General features: G+C 37.4%; 1 protein-coding gene across 3 annotated transcripts in view; it reads left to right on the top strand.

The window, feature by feature from the left end:
• Positions 1–22193, top strand: part of slc1a2b (solute carrier family 1 member 2b) — a 30103-nt gene extending 7910 nt beyond the window's left edge. Inside the window, exons 1-11 of one of the 3 annotated variants that reach the window (XM_014005539.1) lie at positions 7690–7904; positions 11241–11380; positions 14288–14440; positions 14701–14951; positions 15250–15397; positions 15527–15653; positions 15813–16046; positions 16158–16352; positions 17014–17148; positions 17234–17498; positions 21965–22193. In XM_014005539.1, coding sequence (XP_013860993.1) covers positions 7867–7904; positions 11241–11380; positions 14288–14440; positions 14701–14951; positions 15250–15397; positions 15527–15653; positions 15813–16046; positions 16158–16352; positions 17014–17148; positions 17234–17498; positions 21965–22036 — 1758 coding nt within the window. In that variant the 5' untranslated portion in view covers positions 7690–7866 and the 3' untranslated portion in view covers positions 22037–22193. Of the gene's footprint in view, positions 1–7689; positions 7905–11240; positions 11381–14287; positions 14441–14700; positions 14952–15249; positions 15398–15526; positions 15654–15812; positions 16047–16157; positions 16353–17013; positions 17149–17233; positions 17499–21964 lie in introns of those variants that run through there. The other 2 variants (XM_014005541.1, XM_014005540.1) reach the window with 2 other exon arrangements.
• Positions 22194–22785: the final 592 nt, after the last annotated feature.

Here is a 22785-nt window from a genome sequence, read left to right as displayed (position 1 = left end):
ATCTATCTATCTATCTATCTATCTATCTATCTATCTATCTATCTATCTATCTATCTATCTATCTATCTATCTATCTATCTATCTATCTACAGTATATATTTACCTTTTCATCCAGAGGTGCCCAACGTGGGGACTGCGGGCCAAAATTGGCCCACCAAGCCATTTGATTTGGCTTGCCAACATTTGCTCTGGTTACTAGGTTGTAATCTTATGTGTATTGTATTGTATTTTCACTTATAGTCATTCATTCCATTGGCTCCATGACTATACAAAGGGCCGTAGTGCAGATAGTCCTCACTCATTATGCTTACTTTATCTTTGCATTACATTAAAAATAAACATGAAATACAAGTTAATACAACCCCCCCCCCCAAACGTTTATATTATATTTAAGCCCACATGTAAATTTGCGTACTTTGTAAGAACAAAAATACTCGAAATGCATCAATTTATAAAATGTCCCATGAGCCTGCCCAAGTGTATATCAAACTTTCTGCAAGTGCAATGGCCAAGAATAAAAAAAAAAAAAAAAAATAAAATAAAATAAAATATAAAATAAAATAAAATAAAATAAAATAACATAAAATAAAAATAAAACATGTGCCACCGCACTGGCTGACCTAATCATAAATAAAATAAAATAAAAAAATAAAAATAAAAAAATAAAAAATACTTACTGAACTTAAAGAGGTTTTGCATTTCATGTATTATATTGTTGCATTTGATCCGCAGCTCTTGGATAGATTTTCATTGTGCCCGTCTCGGGGAACATGTACCCCTGCATCCATCTACCCATCAGTTTGTCTTTCTACCTTTAATCTATCTATCTTACTGTGCTTGGTCTATCAGAATCAGTTTTTAAAAACTATTATGCACAATCCTGCTGGTACAAATCCACTCATCTGGACAACAAGGTTGTTTCCTGACCTGTAAGGATTTGAGTGAAAAAGGGATTTTGTGGAATCTGTCGGCCTGAAATCTTGTCTAAAGGAGCTTTGTCATCTTCTGAGGAAGATAAAATGTATATGTGCTCCAGGGATTTCCCTCTGGCAGGGATCAAASAGTGGAAATTCCGTACGTTAACAACGTTTTTGCCAGGATCTTTTGGTACAGATTGTGACTATATGCAGATTGTCATAATTAGGCTGTGGAAAAATCCTATTTGAGCATGTTCCCTGGCTGTTGCATTCCTGTGCTGCCTGTGACGGAGGGGATATTTACTTAGTCTGACAAATAATGACGTGGAAATGAAAACAAAGATCTGAGGTATAATGGCAGGATCCCTCAGCTATTTACGTCAAAGAACACATTGTCATTTGAAATGTGRGGGCTTACTTTTGCAGGATTTGTTGTGCAGAGGAAAAATCCTTCCTCATATCTATCTGCAGATGTTTCTCAGAATAAAAAGATATATTTTCATGACATCCATTAAACTAAAAAAATGCTTCAGTCTTTAAACATTTGCTTTATATTTTGAAATCATGCATCATTGACACTGTCAGTCGTACCTGTATTTGTTGGCTTTTTAAGACAAAGTTTACAAAAGGTAGGCTCCCAACTCCCTTTGTTGGTGTTTAAAGTGGTCCAGAAACAGGACCAAACACGACCAGACACCAATCTTGAGCATCAAATATGAGGCACTCGYCAGCACTCTAAGTGCTAAAAGATGTTTGGTATGATTTGTGTAAAAAACAAAAAAACAAACAAAAAAAAAAACGCAGAGATAAAATGGCTAAACAAAAAAAGAAACAGCTTGTGAGCTGTTTAATTAGCCAGAGAAGTACATATGGTGAAAAAAACAATGAAAGTGAGAAACAGAMAATTTTGTCCCACTTTTCATTCCTTTCCTGTCTTGATTGTGTTTTAATCATTTTTGATAATGTGTTTGGCTTTTTTCAGCTCAAGTATATATATATGATTGTATGTTTAACAGTATTTTAAACCGCTTGTGATTAATGCATATTGAAGAACCAGATTAAATAGATCTAATTTGATTTAATTTGTTCCAATTTGTTGGCTCCTTAACTGGCCCGTGGGCTTTTTTGGCCMATTTAATATCGAGCCTCCCACGAGACTGCAAATATGTTAAACCACTAAATAAATTTGGTGTACTAGCATACAAATGTGTTACATGCAATCCATTACACATGACCTATATTACATTTTCTCAGAATTTCATATTTTTCATTGGCACAACTTATAACAGGATTACTTGCCTTGTTCTGTTAATCACAAAAATCACATAACCACAACATTATCAGAAATAGTAGCATTATATCAGCTCAGTGTACTGTATGTGCACGTTTAAGCTTAAGGTGTGTGCATTTGCAGTGATGCCCTTTCTGTCAACACTGCGAGGTGGGGTGAGGAGAGTGGGCCGTGGCCGTTGCTTCTGGCTGCGCTCRGTCCCTGCAGACTCCAGTGTTTAATTAGTGCGAGAACATCCCACTCGCCTCCGTCCTTTTATTATAAACGCTGTGCGAGACAGCAGCCCCACCACTCCACCTTTAAGAACATACTGTAAGTCTGAGAGCTAAAATCACACATGACTATATATTATTAACCATGCATGTTTGTTTTGCCATCCATGTGTTTAGAAATGTGAGGATGGTGTGCGGGATGGGGAGACACACACGCTGAAGGTTTATGCATTGTGTTATCTGTGTATTTGAGAGTGTATCAGGTGAGTCTAGTGATGTATGAAACAAGATTTGTGCAGTAATCCCATTTTACCGGGCCAGCTGTCTAACGCAGATGTCAACTTTTTTATGTATTTAAGGATAACCTGACAACACTGGAGSTCTTCATCTAACCCAGCTCAGTTTCTCATTAGTTTACAGTTCTGTTTTTGTCCCTAATTTGTTTCATAAATTTATTGCCYTCCTCTTTCTTTAACACAGATCCTTGTGTTTTTTTAAAGATTAGATTATTGTTGTTTCACTACTCTCACCACCCACTCACATCCCATCATTTCCCCTGTCAGCAGCGTAGTGGGCATGCTGTACCATGGTGGTAGTTGCAGAAAAGGGGCGTGGTGGTCCTGCCTCGCTGGATGATTTAATGAGCTCCTGTGGGGWTCGGACTGAAGCCGTCAAAGCCACTTCAGTCCTACACAGYCATTTCTGTTAACAGATGTGCCAATGCTAATGATAGTACAGCACCTTATACAGCTAGTGTTAACGCAGGAGAGCAGGGGCAGATGTCTGCAGTAGATCAGTAACCTCTAATGGAGAAGGTTTGGAAATGTAATGGAAATCTGACACTGATCTTCTTTTTTTGCTGACATTTTATCCTGACAGCTGAAGATAAAAACAGGGGATGGGGACTGTACACCAATAATAACATCCTTTTGGACTCATCTGAGAGGGAACTTGCTGCAAACATTATAGATATTCAGTAAAAAAACAATCTAAAACATTTAGGAAAGATGACACAATGCCATGATATAAAAGCTACAAAAAAAAAAAAGATCAAAAAGTGTTTTCAAGAGATTGAAAATACAAACTTTTTAGACGTAACCACAAACAAATTAGGTTTTGATCTCTAAATAAATGCCATTAAATTAAAGTCTATCTCTACGATGGAGTATTAGGACCAGACAACAAGATATTTTCTTTTTAGGTTATGAGAATAAAGTTGTATTATTATGAGAAAAAAGTCATAATCTTACACAACGTGTATTTTCCATTCCTGRTTTTTTTTACTCATTCATCATTTTCCTCACACCTGCTGTGGACAGCCATGTGTCAATGTGTTTATGAAGTAGTCTGTGATGACTTTTGGCTCACTGTTAGAATATGTTTCCATCCAAATTATGTGAAAACTAAACCTGTCAATGTAGTCATTTCGGCTTTAGTTAATCATAAAGTTGTTTGCACAATCGTTTCAAAGTCCTGCCACTGATAATTTCATGCTAATGCACTAAAAAAGTAAACGTTTCTCCTTAACTGATACTAAAGAACAACTTCACAAGTTGCTAYATTCCTCATTTTAATGCAGTAGACTGCTTTTATAGTTCTTTATTATAACTTTATTCTCGTAATTCAAAAACATAAAACAAATTGTTATGTGTGGACCTAATACTCCGTCGTATGTCTCAGACTAATTACAGTTATGGTAAATGGACTGAACTTATATAGTGTTTTATCCAGTCCTGTTGGACTCCAAAGTGCTTTACGTTTACAGACACATTCACACACTGATGATGGTAAGCTACATTGTAGCCACAGCTGCCCTGGGGCAGACCGACAGAGGCAGTTACCTTCTTCAGTCCTGTGACAATGCCTTGGGAAAATAGGTTTTTAGAAAACAATTATCGTGGAATAGTTCACATCACAAAGACCCATGCTAACTACTATTCAAACAGAATTTCTCTAATGAAAGCCTCATTATAGACATGAAGACATGTGCCAAATAAAAAAGAAAACTTTGGGCAAGTTTCAATAATTTACTTTCACTTTTGTAATGACAATGCACATTGTTTATAAAATATAATGTTGAAATGAGGAAAACTCAGCTTGCTCCAATASTTTTCTTTCTCACAAGACAAAAATGCATTTGGCAAAGTATTGCTTTGCTGCAACAGCCTCTGACCTTGGTGCTTAATGTTAGTCCAACACATCAGCATGTCTGAGCTGAAAGCTCTGCCATTTACAGACAAGTTTAATAAGCATAGCTCTTTATTAGCTTATTAGCTGTATCAACAATATTTGCAAAGAATTCATATAAAACTGTCACAAGACATTTTATTTTCCATTACAGGGTTTCCATTTGGTTGGTATTTTTGCATACATTAACGTGTTTCTCAACAGCAACACAATGATATTGGGAGCATGCTTTAAATATTATTCTCATTCTGTTTTATTTCAAATAAACTGAAGTATAAAAATAAAACAATGTTGTGCTTTAAATAGACACACTCTCTTTTGTTCATCTCATTTTAAATTTGTCTCTAAAATCTCCATTKCTTCTGACTGGAAATAGAGTCAGCRTGAAACTGAYGTGGGTAAATATGAGTAAAAAATCTGCTTCACTTACAGCGTGCAGTTTCTCTGGCCCTCTGCCAGGCTTTGATCAGATTTTACTCACACTCCAGGGTCCACTTGGAAGTCATTCAATGGAGTTTTCTAGTGGACCACTCAGCGGCTCTTTGCACCCCTATTTAAATGAAGGTTTAGGTACACTATGTGCAAAAGTTTGTGAGTTCTGTGTTTTCTTTAGGATTAGGTTGAAAAATATGTCCATGCAATTAGATCACATGCATATGCAAACCCTTTGAGATGGGATCGCAGCAGATTTTATAAACATACTGAGGATAACGGGAAAAGACAGGYCAGCTCATTGTTTGCAGTTGTTTTCTCACCAGTCGGACTTTGTCTTTTTCTGTTGACACTTCTTTGTCTTTGTCAGTCGAAGTGTTTGTCCCAACTTCAATCWAGAAATGTGAGATTAATTGCAGAGTAACAAAGCTTCCATTTCTTTAAATGCTGGGTTTTCTCTCTCTCGCTTCGAAGTGTTTGCTGAGAGATTCCTTTTGGGACTGACCTAGAATGTGTGTGTGTGTGTGTGTGGGTTTGTGTGTGCACATGTGTGTGTGTTAGCGTTTAGGAGAGCTTCTGTGCAGCCAGTGTGCGAATTCATTTTGTCCCACTGTAATGCAAGTGGTTGTGAGGCCCAGGRGAGTTTGTGGGGTAGATATATCCGGAACCTGGCCTAGATCCAGTTGTCTTTACCTCACAGTATTTTGTGATGCATCAGTCATGAGACCGGTCCTCTTGAGAGACCAGTGGGAAACTCRCACTCTCATTTGCATGTCTGTCTGTGCAATCGCAAAAAAAAAAGAAAAAAAAAAACCTGAACAARCAGCCACTGATTCCCACTTGTTGATCATTATGTAATCGCATGTTTGAGTGGTCGTGTGACACTGTAAAATGTGAGACAGTGGTTCATTATTTACAGTATGCAACAGTACAAGACCAGARTTGCTTTGCCTTTAAAATGATCTGTTACAAACAAAAAGTGAACGTCTGAATATGTTTTGCTGATGAAATAGATGYTTAGGTGAGTTCAACTTCAACTGGTCTGTTGCTAATTTTTAAGTCATACAGCATCTTCAAACGATTTTTGTGCAGTCTGTGTTTGTGTGCTGGGTAGATGTGGCCATGAGCTTCCTCCTTCTCCTTCATCTCTTTCTCACTAAGCCTCAGAGTGTTGCTAAGACAACCCCTTGTGGTCTTTTCTGCATCGCAGCGGCCTTCAATGCCAGCACTCGGGGAACCTCCTCGCACTGGGAAGGCTGCATAAAATTGGGATAATCGCCGTCGATTATGGGACACAATGAGCTGCCGCTTCTGAAAGATTCATTCATCCTGGAAGAGACTGCGGAGGGTGGAGGGTGGGGGGGGGGTGCCTTGGTCCCTCCGCTGCTCTCCCACGGTGGGCACAGGCATGACATCAGTGGCCTGAAAGAGCTGGCATTTTGGACATGTCCATTACCCTCCCTCCTCACTATGCCCTCGCTCTCCCTCCCGTCCGAGCCCCCCCTCCCGTCTTTTCTCGCCGCTGCCAGTTTGGATGCGGCGCTTGGCCGGGCGAGTAAGGGCCACTGCCACTGTTTGCGTGTGAAACAAAGCCCCTCAGAACGGAGAGAGAGGAAGCAGAGAGCTTCACATGGTGCCAGCCAAGAGCAGGCATGGCTGCCTTAGCTTTCCCCTCGCAGGCCCCTTTTTTGGCTGAGAGGTGCWAGTGTGACCCCAATACCCCCTTCGCCTTCAATGTCCCTCTTTCTCCCTCCTGTAACCCCTTCTTCTCTATCCGAGTCCCTTGCTGTCATTTAAAAAAATGCACCCCTTTAAATCGAAGAGGCCTTGGAATGAGCATGATGTGTCAAAGGATTTAGGATGAATGATTTCTCATGACACGACCKTTTCAGAAAGAGACGGCATTCCTCTGGCTTTTGTTGCGCAATTGGTCATTTGTTGGGAGAGGAAATAGCTTTCCAACACATTTCCCCAATTACAATMATGTGCTACAATACGACGTGAAGTCTCATGCTGCTGGGAGACTGAGGGGGAATCAGCGTGACAACATCCTCACATGGATTGCATAGGTTGTGCTTTGGACTTATTTCACTTGATGAGCTGCGTCCAGGAACAGGATTACAGAAGTCTGTATCTGTTACTGGCTATGTGAGACATATGGCACAAAGGGATGTGGCGTCTGTATTTCAAACATGTGGTCTCCCATGTACAGTAGGCAGCAAGCATTACTTTGATTAAGCGTTGGGACATCAGCGCTCAACAAAACATTATAAATTATTTGATCTGTCCATCATTTTTTTTACTTACAAAGTGTTACTGTCCACAATTAGTGGGCATCTGTCCAGCTCCCACAGCCTGACCTCTTTAATGCCATCCATTGAAGCTGAAAGAATCTGAATGTATACAGTTAGTGTGATTACAGGGTCCAGGGCACATTGGGGGGGGGTGTTTCCCTGAAAGATTTGACAAATAGGCTCATATACAGACCCCTCCCTCCAATCGTCCGTTTTGATTATTTATTTAGTCTCAGGTTTGTTGGCTGGGTGTTTCTTCATGTGCTGGTCAAGTCAGGGGGTGGGGGCTAGGAAGCTGGGGTGTGGGTGAGGGGGGCATCGGAGCCATCAGAATAGGGTAACTCAGGTTGTGTCTGTGACTGGTGCTGGTGGAATTGGTGGAGGACTCTGAGTGGACATCCGCCAGCAGTATTCTGATGTTTTCAGTGCCTTTGATACCTGACCAGACTGTGGGATGGAGCGCTTGTGATCCAGCACTTTCCTCTGCTGAATCACTTTCCTTTTACCAAAGTCCGGAGATTTGGTCCTAGTCAATGTATATAGCTCTGACCTCAACTCCTCCAGAAATGAAGTAAGTGCTTTTAGACATCATATGTTTTGGTTTTGTRTTTATTTTCGGAATGACTGAATACTTACCAGGAATTGGTTTTGTTGGGCTAATTTACTTTAATTGTCTGTGCGTTATCTAGATGGGTGCAGTTCATATTCATTTGTTTTAATGATTAGTGGCAAACTCTAGAAAACAATAAACTTTTAATAATAACTATTTTAGCTATTGTTTTAAGTTAGTATAATGAAATGTGATTCTTATGAAATAAAGAAACGCCATGTCTGCGATTTTTGAACTGGCTTTAATGATGTTTTTCTACCAATTATTTTGGTCAATTTTATTAATGTCAAGGAAACCTAATTTATTTTCCACTAATAAAGTTCTCTGTGACTTTTKAAAGACATAGTTTTCTATATTAAGCAGCTCAGACTTATTTAACTCAGTGGGTGTTGACAAAATTGAGGTTGGATAWACGTAATTATTTGCCCATCACTGACTTGGTTTAATGTTAATCAAAGTTAAATTTATGCTTAGAACATAATATTACTCTGTAGCATAACCCACCAACATTGCTTTCTTTGTTTGTTTTGAAGTGATGCTAAATAAAGCAGCTTTCACTAATGCTATGCATGCTGTACATTTTCTCATTCATCTCCTCAGACCTGCTCTAATTTGTCTCTGACTTGGAGCGAGAGGTGCTAATGAGAGGGTYTTGACAGAAAATCGCCCATTTCCTATTTCAGAGCTAAAATTAATGCAAGGGAGAGCACAAATGGAGGTTCTGTTGATATCATTCATAATTCTTACTGTGTGGAGTTTGGTTACATTGAGCAAAATATAATGATTTTTGTATGGCTTCCACAAATCTTTTCAGTTTTATTGTAAAATGGGAGTTTTTTAATGTACAATCTTCTTTTGATTTAATAGGTTAAGCTAGAGCTGGTCCATCTGTGGGCCCACAGGCGGGCCAGGTGCTCTTCTTAGAAGTTTTGAAGGTGCTTGTAAACAAAGCTCAGAGCAGTGTGTGTGAGAGAGTGGGAACCTGTTAATGTGGAGTTGGTGGTCATTTACACACTGTAACACCATGACAAGCTCTGGGTTGTTGTAATGTAGGTTTTTTTTTAAATTACCAAACTCAGAAAAAAAACACTTTTGCAAAATAAATAAAATAATACCCACTGAGTTAAAATAAAATAAAATAAAATAAAATAAAATAAAATAAAATAAAATATTGTATTTAAATACAGAAGTTCAATATAAACTGAATCAAATTATTTACAAGTTGATGTTTTCCGAAAGTAGCAAATTCAAAGTACAGAAAGCTGATTTTCTTTAATTCATCTTTTTTGCAATTTGACCTCTGRAAAAATAAATGTGGTGAAGTAGTATTTATCATCTGAGGATTATCTGGGCTCTATGGAGAGGGGCTCTAAGACAATCTTCAGTTCTTATTGCTGTAATTTAAGCACATACAACCCAGACAATCAGATGAGTTGCTTGAAATAATCCCAGCTGCTAAAAGTTCTGGCTGTAACACTGATACAYACCTAGCTTTACCTGAAGCAATAACATTCATTTTCTGTTTAAAGGGCTGCAAAAAACTGCATGGAAGTGGAATCACGCTTCATTAAAACTAATGCAAAGTTTCTGTTTTTTTCATCATGTTTTTATTTTCATTTTTGGTGAGTTGGGTATCTGCAGTATAAATCACAGTAATATCAGTTGAAAACGTGCACTATTATTCTAATATAAAGTCTGCCTAATTTGAATTGGTTTAAATATGCAGATTCAAAATGTCTTTTTTTAGTGGTTATTGAATGTCATAAATGTACCWATTTTTATTCCATTTGAAATCAGCTTTGTGYATTATAGAGTATAACCTCAACTAACACAGTAAACAAAACAACAAATTTGAGCCTAYTGCACAAATCTAGGAYATGGGWTTAAKCTGGGATTYTGGTGTAAACCAAACCTTGAATCAGTTGCATGGGAGAGGAAGCACTTATGTTTTCATGGTAACAAGTCCTCTGAAACTAACCTGGTCCCAACCAGGTTTAGAGTGAAGCTTATCTTCTAAGCAGAGTCACTTTACTGCAAAAAACAGTTCATCTAACCAAGTTTTACAGTCTTATATCAGCAAAAAAGTATTTTTTAATCTTGTTTTTACACAAATATACAAAGCAAGATCAGAAAATGTAGGATTATTATTTTTTTAGCCTGAAAAGTTTTCTTTATTTCAAGAAGTCTTACTGTCAAACTGCAAATTTGTAATTATTTTTAATTAGAAAAGAATCAGAGTATCATCTAGTMTTTTAAACATTTTTAGATTGTTAAATTTGCAGTGCTGATCAGAAATAAGTGTTTCATACAATTATTAAATTTATCCTTTTTTCTTTGCATTAAAATATTACAGAGAAATTATATTTATTAAACAGATTATCTGTAAAAAATAATAACTCTCAGCCTCAGCTTCTTAGTTCCTGCTGCAGCAMCCCATCCCTGATCCCCCCAACACACATGCACACTGGAGCCCCAGCCATTGTTTTAAAGCAAAGTGATCAGCTGTTCATTTTAATTGTGTTCATTTTGTTCATTTCAGATAACTTACAAATTCAGTGGCTCCAAAAAAATGTACTTTTTATTTCAGCATTCTGTCAGTGTTTCTTCATCTCTTCATTTGATCCATAATTAACCATTACACTGCTGGGAAGAAGTGAGACTCACGTGCCTTGCTGCACATGCCTGATCAGGAAATCTGTGATCCACCTGATGGGTCTAGTAAGCAAACCGTGAACGTGCATTAATCCTAAACGATTTACAGCTGGTTTGAATGAGCCACCCTGATTAAGTGCGGCTTGGTGTTAGACCAACAGATTACAGCTGTTGTCAAGTTGAAGACTTGTTCAAGCTCARCTTACAGCTGATAGCCTGAATTTAGAAATCTGACTTTTGTGAAATGAGTTCCTTGTCATGTTTTACATGATCAATGCCTCATRGATCCTTGACAAAGGCTGCAATTTTCTGAGCTCCATTTTTAGACATCTCTTGGATGCTATAGTAACCACCTTGTGTTGGAGTGACAGAGTGGCAGTGCTTAAATGCCACACATTATTCACAGTTTTCCTTTTCAAACTCTATATGGTTTTCAGTTACAATAAACACCCACAAACCATTATTTCTTATCGAGTTAACAAAGCCCTCTTTTCTTCTAACAGGGACTGCAGGTGAAAAAAATTTAGACAACTTTCTGTATATTGGAAAAATTGCACTTTATGAGAAAAAGAGATTTTATGGCTAGGTCTGGCTTAATACGTCAAAAATCTAACAACTCTTTTTCGTTTGCTTTTCCTGCCACAGTGCCAACAGTATGCCTAAACAAGTGGAGGTGAGGATGCACGAGAGTCACCTGGAGCCCATTGAAGCCAGGCCCCAGTCAAAATGTGCTCAGATATGCTCCAAGATGTTTAAGAACCTCCTGCTCACACTCACTGTCCTCGGTAAGTGACTTCACCATCAATGCTTTAAGCCCCCGTCATCCTGGGTAATAAAAAAACAGTCAGCTCTCTCTTCAGTCTGACATCACTGCTGCAGCTTGCTGGTAATATGTGCCATCTGTGCTCAGTGTACCAGAGAGTTTGATGACTGGATGTTCTGACCTTCTTCAGGACAGTGCCGCCTGTTGATATATAAATAAAAAAAAAATCCACAAACTGCGTTTATACATTTTGTCGTATGGAAATACTTAAGTACAACACAAAAAGCGAGCCAAGAAAAATACAACCTCTAGATCTTTTAATTAGGTTTTATTAAACAAGCATGTTTGCACTTTGTGTCATGCTTATGATTCAGCAAATGAGGTTCCAAATTCACAAGCAGAAAACATGCAGTTTGAGAAAACTGAATGATCTCTAATAAAAAAAAAAAAATTCAAAGCTTGGGTACTGTGAAAAAAGGAGGATAACAACAAAAAGAGCAGTGCCCAATACGTGCCCTGCAGTGAGAATTTCAAGAATATTAGAAAGGCTAGTACTATACTGAGTAGGGTGATTAACTAATGCAGGCCAGGTGTTATAAATAATAAATAAGAACCTGGTGTGTGAGAAAAGCAGATTGTGAAACAGACTGAGGAACAAAAGAAGCAAAATCTACAAACCATAAGATGTTGCTGATAGCTTTTTGGGCCCTTCAGTTATACATTCATCAGGGATGCTGGTAAATTTTTAATCCTACACCAATATTAAATCTGACAACAGATTCCAAAAGAACATTTCAAACCATACAAAACAACACCAAAATCATGTGTCAAGTATACTTGTCATATCTCAAGTATGGGAAGTTATTGATGTTTGTTTAGGTGAAATCAGCTCATGTTTTCTTGCTGCAGTTCACAGCAGAACCAATGGGGCCTTTGTGACCATTTCACCTTGCTGTTTTCTAAATTTGCTCATAACTTCCTCAGTGTTCAAGATATCGCCATGAAATTTTAGGAAAAGATTCCCATTCTGGTTTTGTAGGAAGTGTCTTGTACCTTAAAAAAACCTAATAAAACTTAATAACAGCCAATTCAAAAGTAGCAGAAAAGGTATAAAATAGTCTTAGAAAATAAGGAAATTTAAACAATTTAAAAACCATGTGGACATCTGTTTTGTAAACAAAGCTCCTCAACCAATGACAGCGTGTTAAATGTGTCAAGTGACGAAGACGAGCATCAAAACACTTTGCAACAAGCGCTATTCCGGATTTTAAAAAAGCATATGTTGACGTTTCAAATCATTAATAAATTTGGAACAAGGGCAGGTAAAATAATGTTCTTCATGACAGCTTATCTATTTAAGGGGTCACTAAAAAAACTCGGGTGATTTACTTTGATCCTCTTTTCAAAAAAATGTCTCTTTAAAACGCATCAACAAAAATTAAAAACTCAAAGACAAGGATGTAGCTAACAACCTGACGGCAGCGTGCTTTGTTTAAATTCGTAGAAATAACGAAGCAGGATGAAATTACAAGCAAACACGCCGAACAGCCTTGCAAAATCTGGTCACAGCAGTTTGGGAGGAAAATGTCAACATCCCTACATTCATCACATGGCATCTTCTACATATGTAAATGCTAAAGTACTTGATCTTATTCATCACTTTATCAAGTCCCTACGGATTCCTAAACACTAAATTCACTCATTCATACACTGATGGTGGTAAGCTACAATGTAGCCACAGCTGCCCAAGGGCACATTGACAGAGGTGAGTTTAAGTAAGTTCAAATGTACAGATTGTTTAAAAATAGTACAGTAGATATCTCATATCAGTTAGGCAAAGAAATAGTCAATATATCATCACTGCTGATAATATTCAAGATTCAAAAAGCCTGAAAAGAGAGAAGAAAATTTGGAAAAGGAGCCATTGAGAAGAAAACAAATATTGCAAATGTCTTCCAAAAACTTTGGCTTTCCACAGGGTGTTGGTAGATTTAAGGATATAAAGAAATAAGMTGTGTAATCCTTAACAGTGGAATTAAAACCACAGGGGGTGTGAGAGTTCTTTCTGACATATAGACAGACAAAGAGGCACTGAGACCAACCGCTGGGCCTGGTCTAGGCTGAGGTCAGGCCATACAGATGTCCATTTTTTTTAACAGTAATTGTGTGTTGCAGGATAGGATCCTCTGATCGTCAGCAAATTTGAGTGCTTCTTTAAAAGTTAAGGTTTACCGTTCTGCATCATGACTTCAATAGTAATTTTAGTAAAATTAGGGTTTCTGTCCATTAGTCAACTGGAGGCTGGACAAATTACTCACAAAAGAGACACATTGTTAATCCTTTGAGGAGTAGAAGTTCAATGAAGTTCAGCCAGAGGTCAGGTTACAACCTCAGAGAAATCTCAGGCTCCACATGGTTCCACTTCTAATATCACAGTGATGCAAACACAGTTTATTAAAGGGTTTTCAGGGTTCTATTTAAAGCTGGGGTTTGCAGTGTGGCATCTGAATAAAGCACAGAGACAAATATGTTTGGTCACAATTGGAATGGTTTATTTTATCATTTTGGATCTTTGAATAATTTATCTGAGCTTCCAAAATTCAATTAAAAAGAAAATGGTCCCCCTTCCTAACACCACTTCAAATAAAATCTGATCTCAATCCTTCATGAGCTTTATTCTCTCTAGGAAAATTTTAGTCTTTAGAACCCACTGTCATATTTAAACTGGTAGTAGATATTGAAACGCCTTCAGGGACTATAAACACCAGTGCGTCATTACATTTTTCATACTCTAAATTGGAGACTTTCTCTGTTGGACAATTTTCTGTGATTTACGTCATTCACTTTGATGTGAAAATGTCTGTTTTTAAGTTGAAATGTACCTCTACTCATGAAAAAAAAAAACATTTTCTAACATATTTTTCTTCAGGTGTGATCTTGGGAGCAGTAGCAGGGATGTTGCTTCGGGTTGCCTCCCCAATCCACCCAGATATTGTCATGGTGATYGCTTTTCCTGGAGATATCCTGATGAGGATGCTGAAGATGTTGATCTTGCCACTCATTATCTCTAGTTTAATCACAGGTACAGTAGAACCGATTTCAGTCAAATGCATGTCGAAAATGTGTATGTGCCTAAGAAAAGCAAGCAGCTTGTATATTTGATGGTTTTATTTTTTTTATTTTTTAACGCTTTTTGTTGCAGTGCTTCCATGACGTGCACAACTGAACAGCATTCTATAATTCCACTAATGTTCTTTGCATTCACCAATCATTTTTCTTAGAACAAAGTYCACATTTTATTTCGGGAAGAAATAACCATTAGCTTGCTTGTTTTGGCTGCAGGTCTGGCCGGTCTGGACGCCAAATCTAGTGGTCGCCTGGGCACCAGAGCTATGGTCTACTACATGACAACCACTGTTATTGCTGCTGTCCTGGGAGTCATCCTGGTCTTAGTCATCCACCCTGGCAACCCCAAACTGAAGGAGAATCTGGGYGAGGGCGAGAAAAATGACGACGTGTCCAGCTTGGATGCCTTCTTTGATCTGATCAGAAACCTTTTCCCRGAAAACCTGGTGCAGGCTTGTTTCCAGCAGGTAAGAGATGAAAATAAAACAAATAGCTGGGCATGCTTTTTTTTTTTCTCTGATTATTCGAGAGTGTCAGGTCTTGTTGTGACTTTACATCATTTTATGGGATTTATAACTTTAAATTTGAGACCAAACCAAGTTTGAGTGTTTGGAAACAGGTTGACATCAATGACGTTTGCTTTAGATGATTAAGAAGTAAGAGAAAAAAAAAGGTTTCATTGGTGGAAATGCAATGAACCGCATCTCTTCAATGAATAGCATGAACTAATAATCCCRTCGATTTTAATGTTTATTGTTCCTTTAGATTCAAACAGTCACAAAGAAAGTTGAAGTGGCTATTGAGGAGGAAGTCAATGCCACAAGTGTGGAGGGCCTTGTGGCTAACATTACCAAGGAGCCTCAATACATCATCAAAAAGTCCCTTCAGTTTAAAAGCGGCATGAATGTGTTGGGTACGTATCACAGAATGGAGCCCACACTTATTTTTGTCAAACTAGATCATCCTTTGGTGCTGTGATGTTTTGACACTCACTCCAACTCACTTATTCAAATTCTGATGCATTTGCAATTTTCTCCCACAGGTTTGATTGGGTTCTTTATCGCCTTTGGCATCTGCATGGGTAAGATGGGAGAGAAGGCCAGACTCATGATTGACTTCTTCAATATCCTCAATGAGATTGTGATGAAACTCGTCATCATGATCATGTGGTTAGTATCTCCTTCATTCACTTATATCATATTTTTTGCTTCGTGTCAAAATWATTTCTCAAAGAATATTAGGTTCATATTTAATAAAAAAATACATTAGTATTTGTTCTGTTTGCTTTCTGCCAGCAGTCCTAATTTGTAGTTTCTCCTCTCCAAAAGGTACTCTCCCTTTGGTATTGCCTGTCTGATTTGTGGCAAGATCATCTCCATCAAAGACTTGGAGGTGGTGGCCAGGCAGCTTGGCATGTACATGGTGACTGTGATCATTGGCCTAATCATCCACGGAGCCATCTTCCTGCCCAGTATTTACTTTGTTATCACCAGGAAAAACCCTTTCACMTTCTTCCTGGGCGTCTTCCAGGCCTGGATCACTGCTCTGGGAACAGCTTCCAGGTCAGCGTCAGAATATGTTCTTAGATGAATGAAACTATGAATAAATAAACGTTAATTTAACACTCTACATGATGATTTATTTATTTATTTTTATTCTGCTTTCATTTTCAGTGCTGGTACACTGCCTGTCACCTTCCGTTGCCTGGAGGAGAATCTGGGAATCGACAAAAGAGTTACTCGTTTTGTGCTCCCAGTCGGTGCCACCATCAACATGGACGGCACTGCTTTATATGAAGCTGTGGCTGCCATTTTTATTGCTCAGATGAATGGCGTCATCCTTGAYCCCGGTCAGATTGTCACAGTCAGGTCAGAAAAACACCTGCACTTCAAAAAGGCAGACTTTTTTTCATCCCATTAGTTTCACAGTCAAACACACATAGTTAATTGAATCATGTCTCTTTTGAAACTTTTTTTTTATCAAGTCCTGAATTTAAAAGAGGTCATGTAACTGCTTCTGAGTACAATTAGCGCTTGATGAATGATCTCAAACTCAGCAGTAAAGGCATTTAACGGTAAACTGAGGAGCCTGTGTGGTCTAAATGGGCCAAATAGAGAAAGGAGAYGTTCAGTGAAGGAAATAAATCAGCAGGAGGATGCCGCAGCAGTGTCATGCCTCATGCTAAGCAGGAAGACAAACAGCAAATGCATGTTTTTTTTTCTTTCATCAGTCTGTGCCAAACACTCTTCTCATTATAGAGTGAGCTGAGGATGGATGACCCTCTCGCTGACATTTTCATGGCACATAAATCAATGAACCCTCAAATTTAACATTCAGTCTCCCGCATTAGAGACCCGCTCTTCCGGTCTCGTTTTATAGAAAAGCAAAGCCGAGGATGAATATCAGCCTCAACATATTTGGGTGTGAGATGCATCAGTTTCATATGAACATTTGGTGTCTGAAATGTAGCTTTACATTAGAGATTTGAAAGATGTGATGAGAAAACGTGTCTTTTGTGCCAACTTTCAGTCTGACAGCCACTTTGGCCAGTGTTGGGGCAGCCAGTATTCCCAGTGCCGGCCTGGTGACCATGCTGTTAATCTTGACGGCTGTTGGCCTGCCAACCCAGGATATCAGTCTGCTGGTTGCTGTCGACTGGCTGCTGTGAGTATAACTGCTGCTACGTCTGGCTAGTATTTTACTTTTATTCAATAACCTTCCTTTATTTATTTGGCTTTTCTCATATCAGGGATCGATTCAGGACCTCTGTGAACGTAGTGGGCGACTCCTACGGTGCGGGGATCGTGTACCACCTGTCTAAAGCAGAGCTGGACGAGCTGGACGCGCACATGGCTAAATCCGACGACATTGAAATGATGACAAAGACCCAGACCTATTACGACGACATGAAGAACCACCACGAAAACAATTCCAACCAGTGCGTTTTACCCACAACTGCTTCCACAACYRCAACTGCYAAAGCTAACAATTCTGTCTTAGTAGATGAATGCAAGGTACAATTAATGCTTTCCGAAATAGAGACGTCTATATAACCCTGTCGTTGCATGCTCACCCTGCATYTTGCTTTGCACCGACTGTCTGCGCACAATGATGTCATCACACCTGCTGTTTATTTCACAAGTGAACTGAGAGAACAACAGTCACGCAGCATGTATTAACTCTTCTGGAATAGCACCTATTGTGTTAAATAAACAGGCAAAGCTTTCATCAAGACTCAAAAACTGTTTAACAATAAAGCAGCTCTGCTAATAATTGACTAGAACCAAATCAAAATATTTAAAAGTATGGTAACGCTTTCTATTACGGTATCCTTATTACCATATAATTACGGTACAAAAGAAAAACTAACGTTAGTAAAACTACCTTTATTGGTTAACTACAATAAAATCACTACTCAATAGTAACTAAACACTACATTTATAACCAAAAGAATGCAACTAAATTTTGGGGTTAGTGGTTAATTGCAATAAAATATAACTTTAAAACTGTCCAAGTTACCAACTACGTATTTAGGTGTTACATTAGTGAATTGTAATACATTACCAGGTAAATGCTACATTACTGCAGACAAATAATTACATAATAAAATTGTAGCCTAATTACTATGCAATTACATGGTAATTAATGTTATTACATGTAATTACGTTTTTATTACCTTGCAATTACATGGTGATAAGGGTACCTTAAGAGAAAGTGTTACCAAAAGTATTTGATTTCATAATTTACRTTTGGTTCAATTTATTTATGGTCTTAAAGGGGACATATGCAGAATCCACATTTTTAGACGTTAAATGCATTTTGTTGTGTGCTTATCTCCAGGAGTGCAGAAACTAATAACTTAGTTTCTGCTGGAGCTGATATCTTTATAATCTGTTTAGGTCATATTTTTCTTTGATGTTTTCTGATTATGTCAGATTATTTGCAACAGAACTTCTAAATAAGGTCTGAAATTACAAACTACTATTTATTTGTTTTCATTTTCCTCTGGCTCTGGCTCAGACTCTGGCTCCAACATGTAATGTTGGACGATAATGGACAAGTCTTCTGTTGTTGACGTCTCTGAGTTAATTTGTAAATAAAAAGTTTCTGTGACGCTATATAGTCATAAACCCCTGTATTCAACTAGAATGGACCACTTTGGAAGCAGGAGGGGAGAGGTGGTGTGAAGTGCACCATTTGGATTTAAAGAAACAGCCTCAAAATGAGTTGATCTGAGACACACCTCAGAAAAGGGGATGAAAGAGGGGCTTGTGGAGTTACAATAAGGAGGATATCAGACAAAGCTGTTGCAGTTCCACTATATATATTCCAACTGAATGATTTAAATGTGAAAAAGAAGGATTTTAAAGCAGGATATGTCTCCTTTAAGATCCAGCTGAAGATCTGGTGCATTTGTTACTCATTTGCACTTAGAATAAAAATAMAAACTGAGGTGTTAAGCTATTTAACACTTCATATTTTAACACAAAATTTTCTAACACACTTTCACTAAGATTTTTTTCTTTCAAGGTTTTAGAAATTTGACAGCATCTCCCTTTTGTTTATTGTGCAAACCATGTTAAATCCAGAGCTGCAAAAGGTTTTTGCAATGCAAAATATCACAGAATGTGTTATTGTCTTTTAGAATATTTCATGAATGTTCAAATAGCTTGTGCCCAGGCACACACACCCAGCCAAAGAAAAAAATACAAATCCATACATTTTATAAGAAAATTGAAAGTTGTTGCTAAGCAACACCATCAACTTGTTACATGAGTAACAACCATATAGTTGTATTCTCATTTCAGAGTTTTAAATATTAATGAGCATTTACCAATAAATGAAACACAACAGGTTGCTATTTCCAGGATTTTATTTTTTGGTTTTATTTTTATTTTTGTTGTTTTCTCTTGTCTATAAATATTAGGAATTATATTTCTAATCCCCTCTGCACACAGCTGTAGAACGCTTGCCAAAAAAATGCTAAAACTAAATCCTGTTTTGTGCTTGCACCTTGTCTTTTTTGTGCATATTTTGTATTGCCAATGGATTTATTTGTGTTTGTTTGACATTGTGTTGCATCTGTGGTCATCATAAATTTGTGGTTTGTTCCCAGGTCAGTGACAGGAAGTCTTCCTTTACCATAACCCTTCGTTGGTTGTCCAGACGCTCCCGTATTCTGCTATTATTTTGTATATTGTGAAAAATGCACTGATACCCAAGAAGCTGAGTTTTAACTGCAACAAACTTTTACCAGTACCATTTTTTAAAATATATACAGTAATTCAAGAGGAGCTTTTCAATGATCAATTCTGTTCTAGATTGCTAATCTCGTCATATTAATTATGAAAAGAAAATCACAAATTGACCTCTTTTGTGATTTTGCAAAGACAAGTTTTTGCTAAATTCATTTTTTGGAACCATTTGACAATCTTGGGTCACTGCTGACGTCCAATATTTGCACTGAGATACTCTTTATTTTAACCGCAACGGTAACACTTTATAATAACTACACCTTATTTAGACTTAATTAATCATTAATAAAGGGTTACTTAACCTTGAAACAATCATTAATTAAGGATGATTCAGTCTTAATAAGCTATGAAATAACACAATTATTAAAGTTTTACCCATAAAGGCTAATTACTTCTAAAACAAACATACTCATTGTTAACTATACTGTGTATATGCAAATGCTCATGTAAACACACTTTCACACCATGTGTTAGACATGTATTAGTGGTCGGAGAATGTTTGAATCAACTATCTACTAACCCTGCAGAGCATCAGTAACTAAGGCAGGTGTTAGTTGTTAAGTCTTTTGGCGAATCCTTCTAAAATGAAGACTATTTATGTTTAAGTATTATTCACCAGTTATTTGCTAGCTTGTACTTCTTCAGAAAGACTGTATTTCCACTTACAAACATTACATAGATTCATCCATCCACTATAACATTGATTCGTCGACTCACATTGATTCGTACACTCCCTATATAAGGGGCTATGGTGTAGATATGTATGACTCATGGATCTATGACTCATGGATCTGACGTTATTGTTAAATTATATTAAGATTAAACATGATAATACAGGTAAATACAGGATATGATTACATTACATTTGCATACAAGTACATTTTAAAACTTTATCAACCCAAAATACTNACTATACTGTGTATATACTGTATATACTGTATGCAAATGCTCATGTAAACATACTTTCACACCATGTGTTAGACATGTATTAGTGGTCAGAGAATGTTTGAATTGACTATCTACTAACCCTGCAGAGCATCAGTAATTAAGGCAGGTGTTAGTTTAAGTCTTTTTGCTCCTTCTAAAGTGAAGACTGTTTATGTTTAATTAAGTATTAGTCACCAGTTATTTACTAGCTTGTACTTTTGTAGAAAGACTGTTTCCACTTACAATCATTACATAAATTCATCCACTCACACTATAAGGGGCTGTGGTGCAGATATGTTTCACTCATGGTCCTGCCCTGCCTTTATTGTTAAACTATATTAAACTATATTAAGATTAAACATGAAAATACTTAAGATTAAACATGATAATACAGGTAAATACAGGATATGATTACATTACATTTGCATACAAGTACATTTTAAAACTTTATCAACCCRAAATACTCATCAAATGATGAAATCTCACATGAGGCTTAGCTCTAACCAGGAAGTTAAATGTATGCTCAGGCAGCAAAGCCTCATGGGAAATTTCATAAATTGATAAAATATGAGTATTTTCGGTATTCTGAAGTTTGCAAATCTGTTAAATCTAATCTAAACATGTCCTGTAGTTACATGTATTGTCATGCTTTATCTTAATATAATTTAAGCTTAAAGTCAGAACCATGATTGAAAACTATCTGCACACAGCCCCTTGTAAAGTGATTGGATGAAGAGATATAAAGATTGGAAGAGAAATGCAGACATTCTACATCAGAGGACAAAATAGTATAAGCTGGTGAATAATTGGTGACTAATACTTACTTAAACATAAACAGCCTTCACTTTAGAAGGATTCACAAAAACACTTAACAACTAACACCTGCCTTAATTACTGATGCTCTGCAAGGTTAGTATGTATATATAGTCAATTCAAACATTCTCTAACCAGTAATACATGTCTAACACATGGTGTGAAAGTATGTTTACATGAGCATTTGCATATATATACACAGTCTTTATAATAGTTAACTCATGACTTATGAAGCATGAGTGAACAATGAGTATGCTCGTTTCAGAAGTAATTACCCTTTATGGGTAAAACATTAATAAATGTGTTATTTCATCATTTATTAAGTCTGAATTATCCTTCATTAATGATGTTTTCAAGGTTAAGTAACCCTTTAWTAATGATTAATTAAGTCTAAATAAGGTGTAGTTATTACAAAGTGTTACCCAAGCAACTTATTACCTGTACCTTGGTCCAGTTGTTCAGACCTGGCTGCTAACTGCTTACAGGTAACCTCAGCCACTAACGGCTCTGCTGCGGAGTGCACGCTTGTCGAGGAGGAACCGTGGAAACATGAATAATGGCAGCGCAGAGATCCCCTGCTCCTGGGCTCCACAAGCTTTCCTATCTGGTGATTTAAAAAAAATAAGAGTGAATGAAATGTCACATGAACAGAACTACTAATTGTTTTTTTTATGTAGTTTCCTTTTTTTATTATTAGTCCCTTTAAAAAAAAGATTTTGTATTTGTCTATCTTACTGATGTGTTTTACTAATTCACTTAACCGTGAACTGATACCAGAATTATACCTCACCTGTTAGAGCGCAGTCATACCCTGTGTAGCAGATACTTGCACAGCATACTTCAAGGCTTGGAAGAGGAGAGGAACGGAAATGTTAGAGGAACTTATTTTTAGCAATACATTCCAGTTGTACTTTTCTGTGAAGATGGACTGAGTGGCTGTTTAACACAGACGCACCGAGGCTATCTTCCAAGTTTCATAAAGGTGGTCCATTAACGGCAGAGGACGAGCGGAAATCAGATCATTCGTCATGAAAACTGTCATCTTCTATCTTTCCATCCATGTCAGTATTTTCACAACAGGCCAAWACTTATTTGTCTAAGTTTCTCAGTTTTAGTTGTAACTCTACAYCTGTCCTGACCATGCAATAGTGAGGTATCCAAGATGACAATTAGCAAACCGATCAAATGATAGCACACATTAAGTGTAATTTTAAAGCACTAAACGTTTCATGAAGCCAGTATTTATCCACTGCCCCCAATCACCCTTTCTTTCTTTCTTTCTTTCTTTCTTTCTTTCTTTCTTTCT

The sequence above is a fragment of the Austrofundulus limnaeus genome, unplaced genomic scaffold, assembly GCF_001266775.1.
Source record: "Austrofundulus limnaeus strain Quisiro unplaced genomic scaffold, Austrofundulus_limnaeus-1.0 Scaffold31, whole genome shotgun sequence".
Classification (NCBI taxonomy): domain Eukaryota; kingdom Metazoa; phylum Chordata; class Actinopteri; order Cyprinodontiformes; family Rivulidae; genus Austrofundulus; species Austrofundulus limnaeus.
The sequence above is the reverse complement of the archived record's forward strand: the minus strand, read 5'-3'. Positions and strand labels throughout refer to the sequence as shown.